Genomic DNA, 25,816 nt, shown 5'->3' on the forward strand with positions numbered 1-25,816 from the left:
TCCCGGCCAATCAGTCCCCAAAATTATCGAGTGGGTGAGGCGAGGATTAACTGCCGCCTTTAATCTAAGTTTTTCCCCTCAGAAAAGAATGTGGACTGACACTAAAGGGTAGCTGTGAACATCCCCATGCACACACAACACCTTCACCCCCTGTGCTCCCCCCAATGCCTCATCTTAAACCAGGCTGTGGTGAATTGAGGTCTTATTACAGCCAGAGTCCACCAAAGCCTGATGTGTATCCCCTTGGATACTTGCCAGTATGCGATACGCTCCAGCCCGATCAAGGGCGGCTCCTGGCGCGTCGGCGATCCGAACCACCGCGCCCACTTCTATCGCCGAGCACTGCTGTTGGAGGTGGCCCGGCTCACCGCAGCGCCAGCAAACTGGCCCGGGCTTCCTCTCTGCACTGGTGCTCTGGGGCTCACTCACCTGGGGGGGGGAGACAGACACAGAAGGGAAAAACGGGAGGGCACTGCAGGTGCGACGGGCCAGCTGGGGTGGGGCCAGCCCCTGCCTCCGTGGTGGGGGAATGGGGCGGGGACGAGACACAGGAGGAGAGGGAGAGAAAGAGAGAGAGAAGAGGGAAGAAGAGGATGTCCACTGTCCTGCCGTCGGAACAGCCACCAAATGGTCCTCCACCAACTCGATGGCCTGATCCAGTGAGGCTGGGCGGTGGCACTGGTCCCACTCCATGGTTCCCTCTGGTAGGCGGGCAATGAACTGCTCCAGTACCACCTGATCGATGATCCCCTTGGCGTCACGGTTGTCGGCCCTCAACCACTGCCAGCAGCTGCTGGCCAAACGTGAACGGCTGGCCGACTTCCTCCAGACGCAGAGCGTGGAAGCGCTGACGCTGTTGTTCAGGGGTGCGCCCCACCCGCTGGAGGACGGCCCGGCGAAGGTCCACGTAGACCAGCGTAGACCGCATAGACCACGTAGACCAGAAGGTCGGCAGGGAGCTGTAGCGCGGCCAGCTGCACCTCGCCCGTTAGCAGGGGGAGGAGGCGCGCCACGTGCTGTTCCACTGGCCAGCCCGAGGCCTCTGCTGCCTGCTCGAAGAGCGTGATGAAGGCCTCGGGGTCGCCATGCGGGCCCATCTTAGTGAGGGTGAGGGGAGAAGGGCCCATGGAGGTGGTGGACCCCGCCGACGCGAGGAGGTGCCGGAACGCCTATCGGTTTTCGTGATCCGCCAGCACCAGGGCCTCGAACCGGTGCTCCTGCTCCTTTCGGACGGTGACTAGCGCCTGGTGCTGGCTCTGCTGGGCCGTGGCGAGGGTGTGGACCAGGTCCGCGAACAGGGAGGACTCCATGGGGCTGTTCTTTTTCCCGTGCTTGAGTCCTGGGTTTCGGCACCACTGTAGCAGTTCGTAGGGGTGGAGCACAGAAAAGACGCCAGGCCAGAACTAAGCTCCCCCAAGAAAACTCTTTTTATTATAGCTTTTCAGCTTTAAACTATACACACACACAAGCCTCCTGGCTGGAGAGAGTCTCCTTCCTCTGCTCTCTCTCTCTCTTTCTCCTTATATAGGGCGTGGTCACTGGGGAAGACACACAAACACAGATTAACCAACATCAGGTGCAGTGATTCTGCCACTTACCTTCCCTGACTCCGCCCTCCGGTCACAGACCGATGCTTGACCATGCCCCCGCTGCCACAGTGAGCCTTTGTGGAGTAAAGATAGGCCAAGGGTCTCCCGTTTGTTAACATGTGTGAAAAAATTATTGAAATGTTTAAAAAAAACAATGGTTCCTCAAAAAAAAAATTATAAAGGGCTTTGGATATTTCACCCTATTTGGTGCGTGAAATGATTCATATGATTGAATGATTCAAAGAATCTGGAGGAATTTTGGTGCATAGAGGGCATAGGTGCAAGCCTAAATTTAACATGCATGATCTCCAATCACTCAGATGGTACTGTATCAAGAACCATCTTTCATCTATAGCTGATATAATCACATGGGCTCGAGATTACATTGGCAAACCTTTGTCAAGCACAAATATGGAGTTGCACAGGCACGCGCGCTTGCACGCGCGCACACAATTTTTTTCTTAAATCAGCTTCTCGATGTATGGCAGCCATTTCATTCCAGTGTCTGTGCTGGAATTCCAACACAAATACTCAATGGGGTACTGATTAGGTGATCACCTGAATCAAATTATTTAACGAGGAAAAGTATAACTACAACTGCTGTGGTCATCACTATACTCTTGCAATAGGACCAGACTGGATGGTAAAAATAGTGCTAATAGTACCTTAAATTGAATTGGAATACAAAAATATCTATTCATCATGAAAAAAAAAGTTTTGAGTGAGAAAAAGAAGGGTTCAAGTCTAGTTTTACTTGCAGAGGGATACAGTGTGCATCAGGTTGCTCCCATCTGCAAAATTTCAAAGACAGCAGTTCATGAGAACAAAGTCAAGCAGCAGACATTGGGGACAACAAAGTTACAGACTGGCAGAGGGTGAGAATGACTCTCCACTGACCAGGATGGTTATCAACTCCTTTGAATGTCACTCAACAACTGTAGGATGACATCAAGTGAATGGCAAATGGCAGCTGGAATTAAGTGCACAGCACAGACAATTCAAAATAGGCTTCTCCGGGTGAGCTTGAAATCATACAAAGCTAGAAAAAAGCCCTTCATCAATGAGAAGCAAAAAAGACCCAGGATGAGGTTTGCTAAAATCCATCAGGATTGGACCATAGAGGACTGGAGGAAGGTGATCTTCTCTAAGGAGTCCAATTTTCAACTTTCCCCATCACCTGGTCATCTAATGGTTCAACGGAGACCTGGAGAGGCCTACAAGCCACAGTGTCTCACACCCATTGGGAAATTTGTTGGCGGATCAGTGATGATCTGGGGGCACATCAGCGTGGCTGGAAAGGGGCAGATTTTTGTTTGTGAAGAACACATTAATCAAGCCATGTACAAGGTTATCCTGGAAAAACACTCGCTTCCTTCTGCTCTGACAATGTTCCCTAACTCTGAGGATTGGGTTTTCCAACAGAACAATCAAGGTATGAATGGAGGACGACAAGATCAAAAGCCTGTCACCGCCAGCCCAATCTCCAGATCTGAACCCCACTGAAAACCTCTGGAATGTGATCAAGAGGAAGACAGATGGTCACAAGCCATCAAACAAAGCTGAGCTGATTGAATTTTTGCACCAGGTGTGGCATAAAGTCACCCAAGAGCAACATGAAAGACAGATGGAGAGCATGCCAAGATGCATGAAAGCTGTGAGTAAATGTCAAGGTTATTCCACCAAATATTGATTTTTGAAGTCATCCCAAGTTAAAATATTACTATTGTGCTGTTTACAGTGGTGCTTGAAAGTTTGTGAAAATTTCTAAAATTCCTTTAGAATTTTCTATATTTCTGCATAACTATATCCGATATTACATATCTGTGAGTGGCAAAAGTATGTGAACCTCTAGGATTAGCAGTTAATTTGAAGGTGAAATTAGAGTCAGGTGTTTTCAATAAATGGGATGACAATCAGGGGTGAGTGGGCACCCCGTTTTATTTAAAGAACAGGGATCTATCAAAGTCTGATCTTCACAACACGTTTGTGGAAGTGTATCATGGCACGAACAAAGGAAATCTCCTTTGTTTCTGAGGACCTCAGAAAAAGCGTTGTTGATGTTCATCAGGCTGGAAAAAGTTACAAAAGCATCTCTAAAGAGTTTGGATTCCATCAATCCACAGTCAGACAGATTGTGTACAAATGGAGGAAATTCAAGACCATTGTTACCCTCCCCAGGAGTGGTCAACCAACAAAGATCACTCCAAGAGCAAGGCATGTAATAGTCAGCAAGGTCACCAAGGACCCCAGGGTAACTTCTAAGGAACTGAAGGCCTCTCTCACATTGGCTAATGTTAATGTTCATGAGTCCACCATCAGGAGAACACTGAAGAACAATGGTGTGCATGGCAGGGTTGCAAGGAGAAAGCCACTGCTCTCCAAAAAGAACATTGCTGCTCATCTGCAGTTTGCTAAAGATCACGTGGACAAGCCAAAAGGCTATTGGAAAAATGTTTTGTGGATGGATGAGACCAAAATAGAACTTTTGAAAATAGAAGTGTTATATTTGGAGAAAGGAAAACACTGCATTCCAGCATAAGAACCTTATCCCATCTGTGAAATATGGTGGTGGTAGTATCATGGTTTGGGCCTGTTTTGCTGCATCTGGGCCAGGACGGCTTGCCATCATTGATGAAACAATGAATTCTGAATTATACCAGCAAATTCTAAAGGAAAATATCAGGACATCTGTCCATGAACTGAATCTTAAGAGAAGGTGGGTCATGCAGCAAGACACTGACCCTAAGCACACAAGTCATTCTACCAAAGAATGGTTAAAGAAGAATAAAGTTAATGTTTTGGAATGGCCAAGTCAAGGTCCTGAGCTTAATCCAATGGAAATGTTGTGGAAGGACCTGAAGCGAGCAGTTCATGTGAGGAAACCCACCAACATCCTAGAGTTGAAGCTGTTCTGTATGGAAGAATGGGCTAAATTTCCTCCAAGCGAGTGTGCAGGACTGATCATCAGTTACCGGAAATGTTTAGTTGCAGTTATTGCTGCACAAGGGGATCACACCATATACTGAAAGCTTAAATAAAACAAGTTTAAATAAAACAAGGTGCCCACTCACACCTGAATGTCATCCCATTGATTGAAAACACCTGACTAATTTCACCTTCAAATTAACTGTTAATCCTAGAAGTTCACATACTTTTGCCACTCACAGATATGTAATATTGGATCATTTTCCTTAATAAATAAATGACCAAGCATAATATTTTTGTCTCATTTGTTTAACTGGGTTCTCTTTATCTACTTTTAGGACTTGTGTGAAAATCTGATGATGTTTTCGGTCATATTTATGCAGAAATACAGAAAATTCTAAAGGGCTCACAAACTTTCAAGCACCACTGCATGTGTATACACTGTATATCCCCACTCCCTTCCTTTGGGTGGTCTTTTTTCTCCCTCAAACTTGGGTCCTTTACCCGAGGCCTGGGAGTTTGAAGGTCCTGCACAGTATGTTAGCTCTTACTAGGAGTGCACTTTTCTAGACAGAGATCTCAGATGTTGTTCCTGGAATCTGTTGGAGCCACTCTCCCAATTTGGCAGTCACTGCACCAAGGGCTCCTATCACCACGAGGACTACTGTTGTCTTCATGTTCCACATCTTTTCTAATTCTTCTTTCAGCCCTTGATACTTCTCAAGCTTCTCAAGTTCCTTTTTCCTGATGTTCTTGTCACTTGATATTGCCACATCTATCACCACAGTTTTGTTCTCCCATTTGTCCATGTCCAGATGGTTAGCCATTACCAGTTTGTCCGTCTGCATCTGGAAGTCCCACAGGATCTTAGCTTGGTCATTCTCAACCACCTTTGGAGGTGTGTCCCACTTTGACCTTGAGACTTCCAGTCCATACTTGGCACAGATGTTTCTGTACCTTATGCCAGCCACTTGGTTATAGCGTTCCATGTATGCTCTTCCTGCTAGCATCTGTTATGTGTTGGATTGTCTCGGGGACATCTTTGCACAGTCTGTCCCTGGGGTCTTGCCTCATATTTTTTCAATATCAGCCACTTCTTCTATCTGCCAGTGGTACATCCCGTGCAGTGGTTTGTCTTTCCATGATGGTTCCTCTTGCACTTCCTTCTTGGGTTTCTGCTGCCTGAGATATTCACTAAGCATTTCATGATTCGGGGCCATCTCCCTGATGTACTCATGAATCTTTGTTGTTCCATCCTGGATAGGGGCTCAGACGCTCACTAGTCCTTGGCCTCCTTCATTCCTCATAGCGTGCAGCCTCAGTATGCTGGACTTGGGGTGAAACCCTCCGTGCATGGTCAGGAGTTTTCTTATAACTTACCACAGTAGGGATCATTCATACTGCTGCATTCACATTTCTCAGGACTTTCAGGAGGTACTTCACACAGTTTTGGTAGTTGGGCACGGTGGTTCCAGGGGTTTAGCTTTGTTACTATCTTCAATTTCAGGTCAGCTGCTCATGGACTAAGTTCTTGGTCACAAGAGTGTATTGCTGCAGGGTACCCAGTTTCAGTCTCTGAGTATGAAGATGATGATAATGAACCCCCATGACCTGGCATCCTGACTCCTTGTCATAGCATTTGTTATGTATTTCATCAATCTCTAGTTGTGATAGCAGTTGCCATTTGTGGACATAGAAACATTGAGTTACTAGTTGTTCAGGTGTTACTGTAGATGTTTGGTATCAAAGCAGTGAGAGGGGTTACTTACTGTACATAGTAGCATTCCAACAGTCCAGTGTTCTCAGCTTTTGTCCATGATTGTCTTGCTCTTGTTCCAGTAGCCCATTTCTCATTAGGTGACCCTGGTTCCTCAACACCTGATGTGGACCTTGTTGTACTGGGAAATGTCCGAGCCAGTATGAATCTTGTTTTTCTGTCTCTCCTTAATGAGGTAGGCAGGTAGCATTAAGGGCCTTGCCTACAGGCCCTCACTGGAGCTCCCTCAAACAGGGCACGAACCCATGACCTCCTGCATTAGAGTGCACCAAGTCAGTGAGCTATCCACCCACCAACCAACCAACCATCCAGCCATCCATCCACCCATTACCTGTAACCACTTATCCTGTGCAGGGTCATGGGCGAGCTGGATCCTATCCCAGCTGACTATGGGGGAGAGGCTGGGTACACCCTGGACAAGTTACCAGATCATCACAGGGCTAGCTATCCACCAGAAGATATATATGTATGTGTGCATGTGGTTTTTTTTCCTCTATGTTGACATTATTATTATTATTATTATTATTATTATTTTCCTTTCAGCAATGGCTTTTTTTCTGGCCACTCTTCCATAAAGCCCTGCTCTGTGGAATGTATGGCTTAAAGTGGTCCTATGGGCAGATACTCCCATCCCCACTGTGGATCTTTGCAGCTCTTTCAGTGTTATCTTTGGTGTCTTTGTTGCATCTCTGATTAATGTCCTCCTTGCCTGATCTGTGAGTTTTGGTGGGCAGCCTTCTCTTTTCAGGTTTGTGGGGTGCCATATTCTTTCCATTTTGCTACTATGGACTTAATGGTGCTACATGGGATATTCAATGTTTGGGATATATACCGTATATTACACTGTGTGTGTGTGTGTGTGTGTGTGTGTATCCTTCCAGAACAGGTTGATTCATACAAACATTATGACTGCTCATGTGACACTTTGCACACAGGTGGATCTTAATGAAATAATTATATGACTTATGAAGTTGATTGGTTGGACCAGCTCTTATTTAGGGGTTTCATACAAAAGGGGGCAAATGTGTATTTCACACTCCAGATTTCTGTTTTTTCATCTTATAATTACTGCTTGTGTCACAATTTAAAAAAAAATGCACTTTTAAAGTGGTAGGCATGTTGTGTAAGTCAAATGGTGCTAATCCCCCCAAAATCTATTTTAATTCTAGCTTGTATTGCAACAAAACAGGACAAACACCATGGGTGATGAATACTTTTTCAAGACACTGTCAATAAAGAGAAATGACAGTTCATCATTACTTTAAGACATTATGTGTCTAGGGTGCCATAAGGCTTGCCCGCATACAACAATTTGAATGGGAAAAGTCCCATGGAGGCTTGTGGAAACTCTCATACTGTGAATAACAGGGGATCAAGCCATTTATACCAGTTATGTATGTCTTTGCTCACAAACTTATAAATTAAGTTTTTAAGTTGGTCAAATTACTCAACAAAGCCATCTATCTTTGGGTGATAAACACTTGTGTGGATGGATTTAATCCCCAGCAACTCTCAGAGTTTGCAAAGGGTGCATGACATGAAACTAGTGCCCCAATCAGTTAGGATTTCTTTCAGAATTCCAACTTGGGAGATAACTTTAAACAATGCCATTGTGACATTGCATGTAGCAATGTTATGCAGTGGTACTGCTTCCAGGTATCACATTGCCTAGTTCTGCCCTCATGCAGACCAATGTAATAGCCCAACGAGATCCATCCCAATTCTTTTGAAGGGGAACACAATTCAAGGAAGAGGGTGCAATGGCACCTTTGGCATGGCCACTGGATTCACCAGCTGGCATTTGTGGCATGCTGCACACCACCTCTGAACATTCCTGTGAATCCCTGGCCAGCAGAAAAAGGCCATGAGATAGACTAGTGTTTTATTCTGCCCTAGGTGTCTGTCCCTAGGGTTATGATGTGCCACATGGAATACAAGTTTCCTATGGCTTTTTGGAACTAACAATTGGGTCATTTTCTCACCAGCTTGAGTGTCCTGTGTAACTCAATATAATTTATCCTTGACTACTGAAAAGTATGGGCCAGACAGTGTCACATTCAGCTGGAGGGATTGACCATCAATTTGTCTCATTTGGTCAAAAGTCAAGTCAGGGGGTGTCGTGGCTCAGGTGGATAAGGCACCATACCATAAATCTAGGGACTCAGATTTGATTCCGACCCGAGGTCATTTCCTGATCCCCCCCGCTCATTTCCTGTCTCTGCACTGTCCTATCCAGTGAAAAAAGCTCCCCAAAAATTAAAAAAGTCAAGTTTGTTTGTATAGCTCTTTTAACAATAGACATTGTCCCAAAGCAGCTTCACAGAATTTGAATGACTCAAGACATGAGCCAATTTAATCCCCAATCCATCCCCAATGAGCAAGCCTGAGGCAATGGCGGCAAGGAAAAACTCCTCCAGACAACACGAGGAATAAACCTCAAGAGGAACCAGACCCAAAAGGGAACCCATCCTCATCTGGGCAACAACAGACAACATTAACAGTTTTAACATGAAGTCAGTTTTGTTGATGTTATAACTCTTCATTAATGGAAACTTGAGTGCAAAACTGCCCAAAAGCTTGTTGCAAGTTCTCATCTCACACTTGCTCCAGAGGGAAATCCTTGAGAGAATTCATGAGAGAGAGGGGACAGGCGAGCCGCTCCCCCCTCTCTGTGTCACTATGACTTGATGCTAATGTAGATGGCTCTGTGACAGCCTCCCCAGACAATGCTACATTGGGATCCCCCATGACATGTTACTGCAGGACTCACCCACCAATACCTGCTCCATTAAATACTTAAATCCCAGCCAATCTGTTCTGAGAATTAGTGGGTGGGTGAGTCACAGGCTAACTGCCACCTCTATACTATGATTAGTTCCCCCAAACTGGATTCAGACAGACACCAGTGGGTGTTCATGAACATCCCTGTGCACACACAGTACCTTCACCAAACATGTTGTAACCAATGCCTCACCTTGAATCAAGCTTTGGTGGATGGAGGTCTGATTACAGCCTGAATTCACCAATGCATGATAGGTACCCCCTTGGATATGCAATATGCTCCAGCTCAATCAAGAGCAATCTCTGGCGTGTCAGGGATTCGGACCACTGCCCCCATCTCCACTGCATGGCACTGGTTCTGGAAGTGCCCTGGCTCCCTGCAGCACCAGCATACTGGCTCAGGCCTTGTCCCTGCACAGGTGGCTTCAGGGTCACTTACCTGAGGGGTTGGAAACACAAACATAAGGGCAGGAAGGTCTGGGGACATCGAGGGCTTGGTGAGTTGACAACAATGGGGTTGAGCCCTGCTTCCATGATGCAGGAACAGGGAAAGGATGGGAGGAAAGGATGGGATGAGAGCGATAGACAGAGGGAGGGAGAGGGGAGGCAGGATGTCCACCCGCTGCTAGAACCACCACTCAGCCAGCACAATATTTCTGTCCAGTGATGCTGGGCAGTGGCACTGGAAACACTCCACTGTCCCTCCTGGCAGTTGAGTGATGAATTGTTCCAGGTGTGACCACATTGATGATCCCCTCGGTGTCAAGGTCTTCTGCATTCAACCACTGCTGGCAGGAGTCCTGGAGCTGCTGGCCAAATGCGAATGACTGGCCGACATATTCCAGGGTCAGTGCATGGAAATGCTGGCAGTGTTGCTCAGAGATGTGGCCAACACGTTGCAGGATGGCTCACTTTAGGTCCACATACTTGAGCCTATTTTGGGTGGGCAGCTGCTGGGTTGTGAGCTGGACTTTTCTGGTCAGGAGTGGCAAGAGGCAAGCTGCTCGCTGCTTGACTGGCCATCACCACACCTACATGACTTGCTTGAGGAGCACCTGGAAGGCCTTCAGGTCATCATGGGGCCCCATCTTTGTAAGAGTGGCATGGAGGAAGCCTGCAGATACGGTGGGTGGGATGCCCACCGAAGCGAGCAGATTCCAGAATGCTTGGCAATACTCCTGCTGGGCCTGCAGCAAGGCTTTGAAGCACTACTCTTGCTCACTGTGCAAGGTGACCAGCACTTGGTTCTGGTTCTGTTGGGAGGCAGCAAGGACATGGATGAGCTTCTTAAAGGGCAAGGATTCCATGTCGGCAGTTCCCTTCAGTATTCCCAAGTTTAGGCACCAGTGTGAGAGTCCCTGAATTTCTGGAACACTGAAGCACAGGACAGGCGGTTTTTCATTCCTATTTCTTTTACTAAAGTAAATAATGGCTTTTCATCCAGTGGAGAATGACACACACAGATATTAATTGGACACAGGTTTTGCCACTCACCTCCTCCGGCCTCACTCTCCATTTACAAGCCAGTGCTTGACCATGCACCTGCTGCCACAGATATATAAACCTGTGTTGTGAATATCAGACTTTGATAGATCCCTGGCACCCACTAACATCTGTCACCCTATTGATTGAAAACACCAGACTCTAATTTCACCTTCAAATTAACTGCTAATCCTAGAGGTTCAGATACTTTTGCCACTCACTGATATGTAATATTGGGTTCATTTTCCTCAATGAATAAATTAGCAAGTTTAATGTTTTGTCTCATTTGTTTAATTGGGTTCTCTTTATCTATTTTAAGAGAAGAAGCCTTTATTTGTCACATATACTTTAGAGAACAGTGAAATTCTTTTTCTGCATTTAACCCATCTGAAGTAGTGAAAACACAAATGCACACACAAGTCAACAGTGAACACATGCATATCCAGAGCAGTAGGCAGCTGTGCTGCAGCACCCAGGAGCAGTTAGGTGAGGTGCCCTGCTTAAGGGCACTTCAGCCATGGATGTAGAGGGAGGAGAAAGTGCTGTTCATTCATTCCTCCCATTTTCCTGCTGGTTCAGGGAATCAAACTGGTGACCTTTTGGTCCTAAATCTTCTGTAAACTTTAGGCCATGGCTGCCCCATAGGAATTTCACATATTAGGACTTGTGTGAAAATCTGATGTTATAGGTCAGAAAACTGTAAAGGGTTCACAAAGTTTTAAGCACCACTTATATATATATATATATATATATATATATATATATATATATATATATATATATATATATATATATTCATTCACAAGTCATACATCATATGTGCAAGATATTTTACAGGCCAGTTTCAACCTGTTCGCCATCGTGTTCAACACACAAACAGTGAGCAACAGTACCATTTAAAGCCTGGACACAGGAGAAAAATAATCCATTAGTGTTAACATAATTTTGACTAACCCTGTGTGTGTATATAGTGTGGCTATTAAATAAGACTCATGCTGTAAATCAATTTCATGTAAAACCCAGGAGCTTTTTTAATTCGTTGTTTTTTTACAGACAGAAACATTTCTAATACAAATACAGATTATTTGTTGGGAAAGCAATGTTTTTCAAAATATAAAAATTATTAATTACCCACAAACTAAAATTGTTTGCTTTTTCATTACAAGATATACCTACCAGCAGTGATCCTACAGGACCAGGTGGGCCAGGATAGCCTTTCTCCCCTGGTAGGCCTTGTGTCCCCGGAGGCCCTCTTTCTCCAGCTCGTCCCCTCTCTCCCTGAACACCTCTTTCTCCAGGGATCCCAGAGTCACCCTGAAGCATTTCATCATTGGCACGATGCAAATGACACAGCACAGTAAATGGGCTAATGTTTATTTTTTGAGATTATTTTGAAATTTTTGAGGTTTATTTTGAGTGATGATTCACTAGAACATTAAAAATCACTGTAGCTATAGTGTCTTGGAATGTATATCCCATTATCTGACCACACAATTTGATTATCGTAAACTATATTATTAATATACAGAGTTTCAAGATTAATGACAAGTATAAAATGCTAAGCAAGCTTGATGAGTGTCACACACAATGCAGGCTTATGCAATTGTTTACAAAAGCTCTAATATCTGATGATGATAATATATGATGTTTATTTTGAACGATTTCTCAGTGACAGCATGGTGCTGCCCTGTAAAGAAAATAGACAAGGAGCATAGAACACAAGATCTAACCCGCTCTCCTTTGGAACCTCTATCACCAGGCCTGCCAGCTGGCCCCTGTATGAAGGAAAGAAATATGAAATAATGGAAGGTACCAAGTAAAGGTTGGAATAGACAGATGGTCAGAAAAAGGGTTTTCAGAGTAAAGTGGATATTAGCAAATATTTGGTACACTACTGGATAGATTAAGACAGAGGCTGAGCCAAAGGCTCACACTACCAGTGCTGCAAAGCAATTATTTTTATTTAGAGAGGTCCATACTGCATGTGTTCATGCATTTTTGCATACAGACAGCACCACACTTTCCGTCTTACTCTTATGAAAATGTACACTCAGTCACTTTGACACCTGAACACCTGTTCATTTATGCAGTTCAATCATCCAGTCATGTGTTAGCAGCACAACTTTAAAACATTATGCAAAACCTTCTTAAGTGTTTCTAGGGGGGACCCCTTTCAATGCATCTCAGACTTTTAACCCCTTAGTAAATACCCCTAATATTAGTAGGGAAGAGCAGGGAAACTTGGGACAAATTTTCAGCTTTTGTAGACTGTGTGAAACTCTTTGCAGGTAGCAGTCACATTCATATTACATTTGAGAGTATTTCTATACTCTCTAGCCACAAGATTAGTTTCTCCACTTGTCACATATACTGACCTTTCTGTCATTATTTTTGTGGGGGGACATGAGACATTGAGGGGAGATATGGGACATTATGCTGGGAGACTTGTGACATAGTGGGGAGACATGGAACAAAAATAAATGTTGAATTTGTATATCATCAAAGCTTGTGACATATGAACTGTATGAGCACAAAATACTGGTAGAGCTATAGAAAAATGTCTGTTTACCCAAACCTTACTAGACAAAATAGTTCCATTCTCAAGAAGGAATCAAATTCCTTCCCATGCCATGTGGTGCCACCGATCTCCGTAGCCCTCAGCCTCTTGCTCTATTACATAGCTAGGGTTACAGTGAGGGGCTAGTCCTCTGGTAACCACAAGAGTTTGGCTGCCCACTCACATCTGTATTGCAGCATGCCTTGCCAGACAGCATGACCATGAATAGAACTCGCGATCTCCCGATCAAGAGGCAGACACGCTAACCACTAGGCCAACTCACGGTAGTGCCAAGAAGGAATGAAACAAGCTTAATCCTCATGCAGGTACACTCCCACATTTTTAACAAAAAAATTTGAATAATTTTATATCTGTAAACCACAAGAAAAACATGAACTCTCCAAAATCTCCCCATCTGGACATTTTGGGGAAAAAAAACTCCTAAAATGTTTTTTTTTTCCTAAGAATACAAGTTTAATAAATAATACATTTTAATTCCTAACAAATTCCGAATTCACCAGCATACATTACACCATTGAATGGAGGTGGATTGCAAAGTAGAAAATACAAGTTTTGGTTGACAAAAATATTTAACTGCACATACCTTGCTGCAGAGTCCAACTTCATGCCCCTTAAAATAGCCTGCTTCCAAGGGAAGTAGGCTACTTTAAGGGGCACCATCTAACTTCTGATGTAATCTAAAACTTGATTGGTTGAAATTAATTTATGGGAATGCAAAATGTCCCATGGGATCACTCTCCCCTACTGGTGGAATAAATACGTGTGTGTGTGTGTGTGTGTGTGCGCACTTGTATTTGGTATGTATTGAGGATCAGAATACAGGACATTTTTGGGAAGTGAGGACATTTTGTCTGGTCCTCAGTTCTTCAAAAGGCTGTTTGAGGGTTAAAACTTAGTTTTAGGGTTCAGATTAGAATTAGGTTTAGGTTAGGCATTTAGTTGTGATGGTTAAGGTGAGGGTAAGGGGGCATGGAATGCATTATGACAATGAGTAGGGGATATCCCAATATCCCCACAAAGATAGAAGTACAAGAATGTGTGCATGTCCATGCATTCTTATAACCCCTACTTATACCCCTATCCCCTGAGGATCAAATGTCCCCACAACAATAGTAAAGTCTGACCATTTGGATGGTCCCCACAAGGAAAGTCTTGTTTTAACATGAACAACCAACCAAAAAAATAAATTAATAAATGAGCCAAAAAGTTTCCTTTTCATTACTGAGGTTAAGGTTTGGTTCGGGTGCAGGAATAGCATTAACTACATTAATTATGTCAGTAGAAGGTCCTCAGAAGGATAGTAAGACAGACATAGTTTATCTCAAACAATTAGAATATTGTGAAAAAGTTCAATATTTTCCATCAGTTATTGAAGAATAAATAAAAAAAAATTGTGTATATATATATATATATATATATATATATATATATGTAGAATAGAAACATTTCAGGCGGCACAGTGGTGTAGTGGTTAGCGCTGTCGGCTCACAGCAAGAAAGTCCGGGTTCGAGCCCCGTGGCTGGCGAGGGCCTTTCTGTGCGGAGTTTGCATGTTGTCCACGTGGGTGTGCTCCGGTTTCCCCCACAGTCCAAAGACATGCAGGTTAGGTTAACTGGTGACTCTAAAGTGAGTGTGAATGGTTGCCTGTGTCTATGTGTCAGCCCTGTGATGACCTGGCGACTTGTCCCCGCCTTTTGCCCGTAGTCAGCTGGGATAGGCTCCAGCTTGCCTGCGACCCTGTAGAACAGGATAAAGTGGCTAGAGATAATGAGATGAGAAACATTTCACTCAGACACCCAACTATTAAACATTATTAAAAAATTTTTCTCGACAAACGTTTCGGCCTTCTTCAGTGTCGTAAAAAACTACATAGTGCTGTGGGCTTGGTCTTATATATACAAAATTGTGAATTCTATACACTTCAAAATAAAAGACAAAGACAAAAATAAACTATTAATTACAAAATTTAATAATTAAATATTATTAAAAATAATGTGATTTTTAGATTTATATTCTTTTCGCTTGTTTAACCCATAAGGGGCTAAAGTAAACAATTGCGACATCCAGTACGCTTCCCTATTTAGAAGCACATTGTCTAAACTATCTTGAGCAGCATTAACTATTGTTTCTATACAAATGAATTCAAAATCATTCAAATTATGGGGAGACGGATTAAAATATTTGGCTACTTTGCATGTTTTTTTGTTGTTTTTCATACTAGATTTATGGTTACGAAAATGTACTTTAAACTCTGTAGTACAACAGCCAACATATTGGAGATTACATTTACAGCAAGTTGCTAAATATATTGTATGGAGCACTTGCATGTGACGTCACAGCCGATCCAGATTGTGACAGACGCCATCTTGTCGGTCAAACGCCAATGCTTCCTGTTTCCTGAGTTGTTCGCGCTGAGTCCTTTTTCCCGCGAGTGCCGGCGTTAATTACTAATCCTGTTTTAACTTTTTTTCTATAAATAAATTTCCAGTATCCTCTTCATTTTTATTATACTGTCGCTTTCATTTTTGTACTTTTCACTTTCGCTTTCCTTTTTCCGTTTTTTTTCCCGGTTTTTTCTCTTTCTTTTTTCGGAAGAACGCCGAGACCGGAAGCTTTCTTTTTCTCTCCTCCTGTGTAAAGTCCACAAGTGGAGGCCATCTGATCTGCTTTAATATCAACAGATCTTCATTTAAGGTACGTGAATCTTTTCATCATGGCACATCTTCAGCCTGTTCAGTGTGCTGAGTGCAGGATGTTTAGTCATTCTTCCTCCGTCACTAGCGATAGCTCTATTAGCTTTACTTGTGATAAGTGCAGATTAGTTAGCTCTCTGATGGAGAAGATTACAGTGCTAGAAGCGCGTGTCCAGGCTTTAGAGCAGGTTAGTGAGCGTGAGAACAGTGTAGTGTCTGTTAGGGAAAGTCTGGACGCCCTAGGTGGAGTTAGCAATCCCCCAACTCCGGCATTAGAGCCCTTACAGCGGGGCGAATGGGTGACGGCTCGGCGGCATAAGCATAGAGCCAAAGCTACCGCTGAGGCTCGCCCACGGGAGCACCACTCCTCTCCGCGTCACGTGTCGAACAGGTTTGCTCTCCTTAGTGATGCACCCACTGAGAAACCTGAAAGAGCTCTGGTTATAGGGGACTCTATCATATGGCACGTGAAATTAGCTCAGCCTTTAGGGGCACCAGCAGCTTTAGTCAGGTGTATACCGGGAGCCAGGGTGCCGGACATAGCAGGTAATCTTAGGGTCCTAGGCAAGCACAGGTTCTCAAAGATAGTTATCCATGCAGGAGCTAATGATATACGCCTTCGTCAGTCTGAGGTTACTAAGAGTAACTTTGTAGAGGTGTTTAAATTAGTGAAGGTGATGTCCGATGCTGTAGTATGCTCTGGCCCCATCCCAATGCGGCGTGGCGATGTAGCTTACAGCAGGTTATGGTCGCTGAACTGCTGGCTGTCCAGGTGGTGCTCTGAAAACAGTGTGGGCTTTATAGATAATTGGGCTAATTTTGAGGGCCCTGCTGGCCTGTTAGGGCGGGACGGTATCCATCCCACTCGGGAAGGTGCTGCTCTCATTTCCTGCAGCATAGGTCATAGTCTCAGAACAGGCCTAGTTAATTTCTGACAATCCAGAGCCAAGGCCAGGGAGCAGACGAACAGGCTAAACCGACTGTCTGCTAGCTGCACAGAGTCATCACTCAGGGCCCACTACATCGAGACTGTGTCTGTTCCCCGAGCTCAACAAAAAGGTAGAAATTTTCAGAGTTTGTTCCAGTAACCTAATCAATATAAAATTAGATCAGACTGACTGTACAGCTGCTTCCAGCACCTTTGATCTAAAGGTGGGGCTATTAAATATTAGATCTCTTACATCTAAAGCGCTAATGGTTAATGAACTCATTACTGATCAGGAGTTTAATGTACTGTGTTTAACAGAAACATGGATTAAGCCAAATGAATATATAGCATTAAATGAAGCGAGTCCTCCTGGATACAGTTATATACACCAACCTCGTCTAACTGGCAGAGGAGGAGGCGTCGCGGTTATTTATAATGATTATCTAGGTGTAACACACAAACCTGGTTATAAATTTAATACATTTGAAGTTCTTCATACTCATATAATGTATGTAGCCTCGAAAAATAAGTCTACCCAGTTAATTCCATTGCTTATTATTTACAGGCCCCTGGGGCCATATTCTGAGTTTCTTTCTGAATTTGCAGATTTTATCTCAGATTTGGTTATTTCCTTAGACAAAGCTTTAGTTGTCGGAGATTTTAATATTCACTTCGATAACCCAGAAGACCCTTTAAAAACAGCGTTTGTGTCCATCTTAGATTCAGTCGGGATTAAGCAGAATGTCATAGGACCGACCCATAATGGTGGTCACACCCTTGATCTAATACTAACATTCAGATTAAACGTAGACAATATAGTCATACTTCCACAGTCTGAAGTTATCTCAGATAATTGTCTCATCTCATTCAAAATATGTCTGAGTAATAATATATGCACCTCACCACGCTACTGTATTAAACGTACTTTCACGTCAACTACTGCACAGAGCTTTATAAATGATCTCCCAGAGCTGTCAACTTTGATTGGGTCACTGTCAGCCCCTGCAGAACTTGATCAGGCAACTGAATGCTTAGAGTCAACATTCCGCCATACTTTAGATAATGTAGCTCCTCTAAAAAGGAAAATGGTCAGAGACAAATAATTAGCACCCTGGTATAATGATGACACTCACACATTAAAACAGACCACTCGAAAATTGGAACGTAAATGGCGTCAAACAAAATTGGTAGTGTTCAAATTAGCTTGGAAGGAGAGCTTCCTGAAGTATAGAAAAGCTCTTAGTGCTGCGAGATCAACATATTTCTCCTCCCTAATAGAAGATAACAAAAATAATCCTAGATTCCTATTTAATACTGTAGCAAAATTAACCAGGAATAAGTCCACTATCAACACATGCACACCTGCAGTATGTAGTAGCAACGACTTGATGAATTTTTTTAATGACAAAATTGAGAATATCCGACAAAAAATTCAAACTACTAATTTAAGGTTAGACAATGAAAGTGACCTTGTAGTTAACAATATAACTGTATCAGATCATCAGTTAGAATGTTTTACTCCCCTAAAAGAAACTGAATTACTTTCATTAATCTCTACATCAAAAGCCTCAACTTGCGTACTAGATCCCTTACCGACACATCTATTCAAACAGATAATGCCTGGAGTAATTGAACCGCTTCTAAAAATAATAAATTCTTCTCTTATGATTGGCTATGTACCCAAATCCTTTAAACTAGCAGTTATCAAACCCCTGATTAAAAAACCTGACCTTGATCCCTGTCAGCTGTCCAATTATCGGCCAATATCAAACCTCCCCTTTATCTCCAAGATCCTTGAAAAAGCTGTGGCACAGCAGTTATGCTCATATTTACATAGGAATAACATCCATGAAATGTATCAGTCAGGATTTAGACCTCATCATAGCACAGAGACAGCACTGGTTAAAGTAGTAAACGACCTACTGTTGGCGTCTGATCAGGGCTGTGTCTCGCTACTTGTGTTGCTTGACCTTAGTGCAGCATTTGATACCATTGATCATTCCATTCTTCTGGATAGACTAGAAAATGTTGTGGGAGTTAAGGGAATGGCCCTCTCCTGGCTCAGGTCTTATCTAACTGATCGTTATCAGTATGTCGATATAAATGGTGATATTTCTAGACGTACCGAGGTAAAGTTTGGTGTTCCACAAGGTTCTGTCTTGGGTCCACTGCTTTTTTCTCTATATATGTTACCTCTGGGCAATATTATTCGTAAACATTGTATTAGTTTCCACTGTTATGCTGATGACACACAGTTGTATGTCTCTGCAAAACCTGATGAGAGACACCAGCTTAATAAAATTGAGGAATGTGTTAAGGACATTAGACACTGGATGCTTATAAATTTCCTTCTGCTTAACTCTGACAAGACTGAAGTACTTGTGCTAGGACCACATACAGCTAGAAGTAAGTTTTCTGATTACACAGTAACTCTGGATGGCCTTTCTGTTTCTTCACGTGCAGCAGTAAAAGACCTCGGAGTGATTATTGACCCCAGTCTTTCATTCAAAACTCACATTGATAACATCACCCGGATAGCTTTCTTTCATCTCAGAAATATTGCAAAGATAAGAAATTTAATGTCATTGCATGATGCAGAAAAACTAGTCCATGCTTTCGTTACCTCCAGGTTGGATTATTGTAATGCCTTACTGTCTGGATGTTCCACTAAGTGCATAAACAAGCTCCAGTTAGTTCAAAATGCCGCAGCAAGAGTCCTTACTAGAACTAGAAAATATGACCACATCACGCCTGTCTTATCCACACTGCATTGGCTCCCAATCAAATTTCGTATTGATTATAAAATACTACTATTGACCTTTAAAGCACTAAATGGTCTCGCACCACAGTACCTGAGTGAACTTCTGCTCCTCTATGACCCGCCACGCCTACTTAGATCAAAAGGTGCAGGCTATCTGCTGGTACCTCGTATAGTGAAGGCTACATCAGGGGGCAGAGCCTTTTCTTACAAAGTCCCACTGTTATGGAACAGCCTTCCAAGTAATGTTCGGGAATCAGACACAGTCTCAGCATTTAAGTCTAGGCTGAAAACATATCTGTTTAGTCAAGCCTTTTGTTAATGGTGTTTATGAGGTAAAGGAGTAGATCTGGAGGGTCCTCAGACATAGAGTGTTTTGGTAAACTGGGATGTATGGATGCTGTCAGTCCCCACTCGCTTGCTCACTCGAGTTTGTTGACGGTGTAGTGGCTGGCTGCTTTATGTCCCGGGGCTCCCTCATGCCTGTGTTACCTTCTGGCTCTCTCCTTTTAGTTATGCTGTCATAGTTAGTTGCCGGAGTCCCTGCTTGTACTCGGTGCAAAATGTATACTGTTCCTACTTATTCAGGTGACATTGGGCATAGCTAACCACCTGTGTTTTCTTTCTCTCCCCCCCACCCCAAATCTGTCCCTCTGAGTTACATGGAGTCAACAGGAAATCTTTTGGTGGAGACGGTGGGGACCTCGACTGGCTATCGTAGCCTGCAGGGAATCGGCCGTCAGACATTCTGTCGCATGTCCCAGACCCGGTGAAATGTAACTGAATTGTCTTGGCCAGGCCTAAGGGTCCCATCTGCATCTCATCATTGCTGAGGAGTGTGCTCCCATCACCCAATCAAGCATCCAGCCAGAGCAGGTCATGATATATTTTTTACCATATTAACATGCCATTGTGTGTTATGCCTGATGTAAAGACTCTCGTCTCTGCGAGCCTACCACACAGATTTAATACTTGTCATTTTTAGGGCATACCTAACAACGTGTTTTCTTTCTCCCCCCCCCCCCATCTGTCCCTCTGGGTTGCATGTTGATCCTGGGATTGAGATGCTGGCCTCTTCTGCCCCTCGGACCTGCTTGGTCCATCCTGGTGCCCTGTGTCTGGTCGGAGTTTTATCGCCCCACTCCTGCGAAGGACGGCCCCATGAGGACAGTTGAGGGTTATACCTGTTAAAACTGTTAATATTATAGTCAGGCTGTCTGTTGTTGCCCAAATGAGGATGGGTTCCCTTTTGAGTCTGGTTCCTCTCGAGGTTTCTTCCTCATGTCGTCTGAGGGAGTTTTTCCTTGCCACCGTCGCCACAGGCTTGCTCATTGGGGATAGATTAGGGATAAAATTAGCTCATGTTTTAAGTCGTTCAAATTCTGTAAAGCTGCTTTGCGACAATGTTTATTGTTAAAAGCGCTGTACAAATAAACTTGATTTGATTTGAAACTTGATATTCTGCCTTTTACTTCTACTTCTGGTTCTACTTCTGCTTTTACTTCTACCTTTTCTTCTGGAAAACCCTACTATATACAATTCTACCTCAACGGCTGTGGCTACAAGCTCTCCGTACCTGTGCACGTTTTTTATGTTTCTTGTGTGTATTTTTGCATGTTGTTCGTCTGTACCAGACTTCAATATCCACTACAACCGTATGGACTTACTGGACATTGGTTTCCAGCAGAAAATGACGGTTTGTAGCGATTTCCATCGCATGCACAACATTCCGGACGAGATAGCGAGACCAGCGGGGTCTCCGTGGATTGTTATCGGAAGCAAAGCGAAGGAGGCGGCGCCGGGAGAGGAAGCAAGAGCGAGGCTGCAGAGCCGGCCTGTTGACTAAGCTCAGAAAACAGCCACTCAAACCTCCACTGCCAAGCCTCTACCTCTCCAATGCCAGATCCATGTAAACAAGACGGACGATTTGGAATTACAGCTGGAATTACCTTATTCTATTCTATAATCGGCTGGTCAGTGCTATACTCAATACTTAAGTGACTTACCCATCCAATGAGGATTCTTGTTTACAAGATGCCACATCTGAGTCGCTGACAAATCCTGAATTTCTGTAAAGATAACTGTCCAGGGATTTATAAGCACGCAGTGCTTCACCACTGAACAGCGAGGGAAAGTTAATGAGGTAATTATACACATCTGGGTATTCCGCTGGCAGTTCAAAATCCGGTCGTGAAAACTCCGTCCGGTAAGCCATAAGGGTCACTAATCTGTAGATTGTTTATTTTAGACATATATCTAGTTATCTGTTCATTAGAAAAATGAGCCGTGTAGTCCGTCGGTTGAAATTGATCCATTCTGTACACGAGTGCAGCAGTATTAAGCGGTGTTTTTGACCGACAAGATGGCGGTTGTGTACTTTCCGGTCACGTGACTGCAAGATCTCTATTGCGGGAAGTACAAGAAAGATGTTGACGAATTTTGTATTTCCTTCCGGTTACGGAGCTGACAAAACAATTTAACTCAGCAAAAAAGTTATTACATAAATTGCATTTTTTGTTACACCTAAAGCAACCTTGTTCACGCCCTTGATTATTGACTTCCATGTCACCACGCTTGAGTTTAGAAGGCGCCAGAATATCCTTAAGATCTTTAGGCCTTCTAAAAGCCGAAATAATACTACCCTCTGGAAATACTTCTTGCATGAAAGTAGAGGAATGCAGAAAGCTGAGATTGTTCTGCAAAATCTTACTGATATCCCGAAGGTTAGGATTAAAGTCAATAACCAAGGGCGTAACCTTACGCTCAGGCTTAATTGCCCTAGGCTTAAGTAACTCACTCCTAGGGAGAGAAGCTACTTGACCAAATTTACCAGAAACCAGGTTAGGGTCATAACCTTGATCTACTAAATACTTCTTGTATTCCGAATTTCTGCAGTTAAGAAAGCCCTCATTAGAACAGTTGCGTTTGAGACGCAACGCTATAGGGGATGGCATGCTTGGAATGCTCAGGGTGACAACTAGTGGGGGGAAGATAGAGGTGACTGTTGGTAGGTTTCGAATAGACATTTGTCTGAATGAAACCATCAACTAGGTGCAGGGTCAGGTCTAATACGTTGAGCTTTTGCTCAGAAAAAAAAAAAACAATTCGAATTTGATGGTAGGGTACAACCCGTTAATGTATTCCGTAAATTCATGTAATTTATCCTGACCTTGCACCCAGATGTCGACTATGTCATCTCTATAATGCAGCCAAAGCAAGGGTTTGATCGTGTAACCATTTTTAGCTAGGTTATCGATCTCACCCATAGCTATATTCGCATAGCTGCAGGCGTTCTTGGGGCCCATAGCAGTACCCATGCATTGCAAAAAATTAAACTGGCCAAATTGTGAATTATTATGTAAAAGGCAAATTTCTACTGCCTCCAAGAGGCATTCCATAGAGGGCTGCAGGACTGTTCTAGACAGAGACTTTTTACTCTACTTTATACATAATTATTCTACTCATCGTCACCGTAGAATCGCTATTGATCCAACCATGTCGTCAAATTATCCACTTTTTAGAAAGCTAGAAAATATGTGGGCTAAACTTGCTAGACATCAACACCATCTACGGTTCTTGCAAGATTGTATTTCTAGGAACATTGTTCCTTCAGGACTTTTAGGGCCCGTTTACATGAGGACGCTGTCGGGTAAAAACGACTAAATATTTTATCGGAAGTGCCTTTCGCCTACACGGGGACGGCGTTTCCGAGGCTGAAAAACGGAAAAAATTGAAAATGCCTTCCAAAGTGGATAAGTTAAAAACGGCCCCCGTTGCATATCCGTCTAAACTACCCAATACGCGAAACTCTGCTCGGATCTGCTCACGTCGGGTACGCGTTTACGTCATACATATGTCATATACTGTACATGCCAGCCCGGGAAGTAAGAAAGTAAGTAAAAAAGTAAGAGCATGTCTGATTACATCGATCCAACGGACCTTCAAGCTGCTCTGGCAGCTTTAATAAACGTCCAGGAGTCCTTCGAACATCTATACCGAATCTGCACATATACCGTTAATGAACAGAGGCGGGTATAGCATGCTCTTACTTTTTTACTTACTTTCTTACTTACCATAGCCAGAGTAGTCAAAGTTTTCGCGGCGCAGATGTGCAGATCAGACAAGACGGAAGACGTTGCGCATGCGTGCAGACATAGCGGAGGTCTTTCACAGCACCACCTGGCATGCACATCTGTGACAGAGCGCAATGCGTCTGTCACTAAACAGCGGTTCCTCCCGCTGGTCATGTTTCAATGGTCAAGTGCAATGGACTAAACCACAGTTGCAAAGACATTCCAAATACAATCTGTGTTGTATGTCTGTAGTGGGTTTGGTAATGGGGGCTTTACAAGTATGTTTTGTTACGGGTACATTTGTTACAACTTTTAGATATGTAAACCTGAAATGTCTGGTCCATGTGTTCATAGTAAAAGACGCGACACAGGTTTAAACAGCGCAAGCATTTATTAGTTTTCACTATAAACAATAGCGTGTAAAGATTCATTAAGTGCACACGTTTAACATCTGAATCCTTTTCTGCTAGAGTTTATCTAACATCAGCCAGAAATGTTTGTAGCCATTTACCTGCTGTAGTCTTCCGGGTGCGGGACCAAACCAGAATGCAGGTCTGAAAGCGCTTTTCAAGGTTTCTTCCGCGATGCGCGGGAAAGCAGCTCATTAGAGCGGAGAGAAATGGTCTAAAAATCTTAAGTAAGTGTTTGTTGTAATATTTAAGGTCTGCACATAGTTGTAGGAGTGTAATGCATGCAGTGAAAATGTTTAGAACTGTTAAAATCTGTCTAGATGTGTTGACTGATTTTAATTGTGTTAAGACTGTGACGTAGTCTTTTAAATATGCGCTGCACTGTTCATTGGGGAGATGGCCTCGGCAGGGAGAGGACGCATGACTTGAGCTCTGTGTGAGTAATGCCAGAGTAGCCTAGCTTGCGTGGGCATTTTGTCCCAGAATTTTTTTTTTTTTTTGGTTGGTTGGTTTTGTCATCAGTGTTTTTTTTTTTTTTGTTTGTTTGTCCTGTTTGTGTTAACTGCCGGCTTAAGAATAAAAAGAGAACTATTTTTGTACAAGAATTTTCCTTGTTTTGCTCATCATTCTGACTGACTACTCCATCCGCTCGGCACACTCTATTACAACATCCAATTGAATTCCACACATTTATGCGTCACCGTATAGACGCAGATTTCCTCCTTGAAAACGGTCGTGTAGACGCGGAAAAAAGTGAGAACAAAAATGGACTTTTGCGTTTTTGTTTCAGACCGTCCCCGTGTAAAGTGGGCCTTAATGTGCTGCAACCTTAATTTGGTTTGCCATGATTAAAGCACTTAAAGCAATTTTGTGAACAGCAGACTTTTCAGTCATCCAGCATTATTCTCCATGAGGTTTGGGGCGCGGTCAAGATAGAAGTTTCAAGACTACAGAGCCTACTGCAAGAGATGCAAAAAGAAGCTTTGCAGAGCATTGACTACAGCACAGCACTCAGTATTTGGCATGAGATTCGTATCAAGATTCGGAAGTTACAGGACAATCTGAGGAATAAGGAGAAAACCAAATTGGCTAAAGCCATTTCATTTAAACATATAACTACAGTTTTGGATGAGGGTGGAAGGTTACGTGGAACTGGCTGTGGAACGAAGAGAAAGGCTCGACGTTTCAGACTGAGACTGAGGAAAAGGTGTAGACCGAATAAGCGAGCAGGGGGGTTCTATCATGCAGACTCAGCACAGGATAGGAGCGCTACTCTCGAGTCGGGGTCGCAAGACAAATTGGGTTTAGAAGCAATTAACTTGAGTGAGAAGCTGCTGACAGAAGAACAACCAAAGTTGTTATGAAAGGGTCCAGCATTCTGCCCTACTCCGAAGGATGTTAACTGGCTCAAGGTCCAGGAGGACTGGGACAACTCTGAAAGGAGAATGAGGCTGAAAGTGTTCTTCCACAATAAAGAAAAGGAAAGTGCAGACCCTGAGGATCTTCACACGAAGGAGTTCCCAGTTGCCAAGAAAAGCACGTGGAGTCCACCTATCTCCAGTCATCCTGAGCTGGAACTCTTCCTCGCTAAAGTCAAGGAAGGTATATTTAATCCTAAGAACTTTAGAAAACCTAAGGACAATCTATCTAAGGGAGAGTGATTAGCGATAAAGGAACTCAAATTGGATAACCATAGAATTATTCGGATACAAGATAAAGGTTCTAGGTTTGTAATGCTTAATAAGTCTGAATATTCTAGTAAGATGCTGGGACAATTACAGAATCCCCTTCATTATAAGGAGCTTAATTCCGATCCTACGGA

General features: G+C 43.4%; 1 protein-coding gene across 1 annotated transcript in view; it reads right to left on the reverse strand.

Moving 5' to 3' along the window:
* Window positions 1-25,816, reverse strand: part of LOC132882505 (collagen alpha-1(XIX) chain-like) — a 169,260-nt gene that overhangs the window by 57,135 nt on the left and 86,309 nt on the right. Inside the window, exons 6-7 of the mRNA XM_060915619.1 lie at window positions 12,285-12,329; window positions 11,731-11,868 (exon numbers count right to left, since the gene is read on the reverse strand). Of these exons, the coding sequence (XP_060771602.1) occupies window positions 11,731-11,868; window positions 12,285-12,329 (183 nt within the window). The remainder of the gene's footprint in view (window positions 1-11,730; window positions 11,869-12,284; window positions 12,330-25,816) is intronic.

This window comes from Neoarius graeffei, chromosome 3 (genome assembly GCF_027579695.1).
Source record: "Neoarius graeffei isolate fNeoGra1 chromosome 3, fNeoGra1.pri, whole genome shotgun sequence".
Taxonomy (NCBI): domain Eukaryota; kingdom Metazoa; phylum Chordata; class Actinopteri; order Siluriformes; family Ariidae; genus Neoarius; species Neoarius graeffei.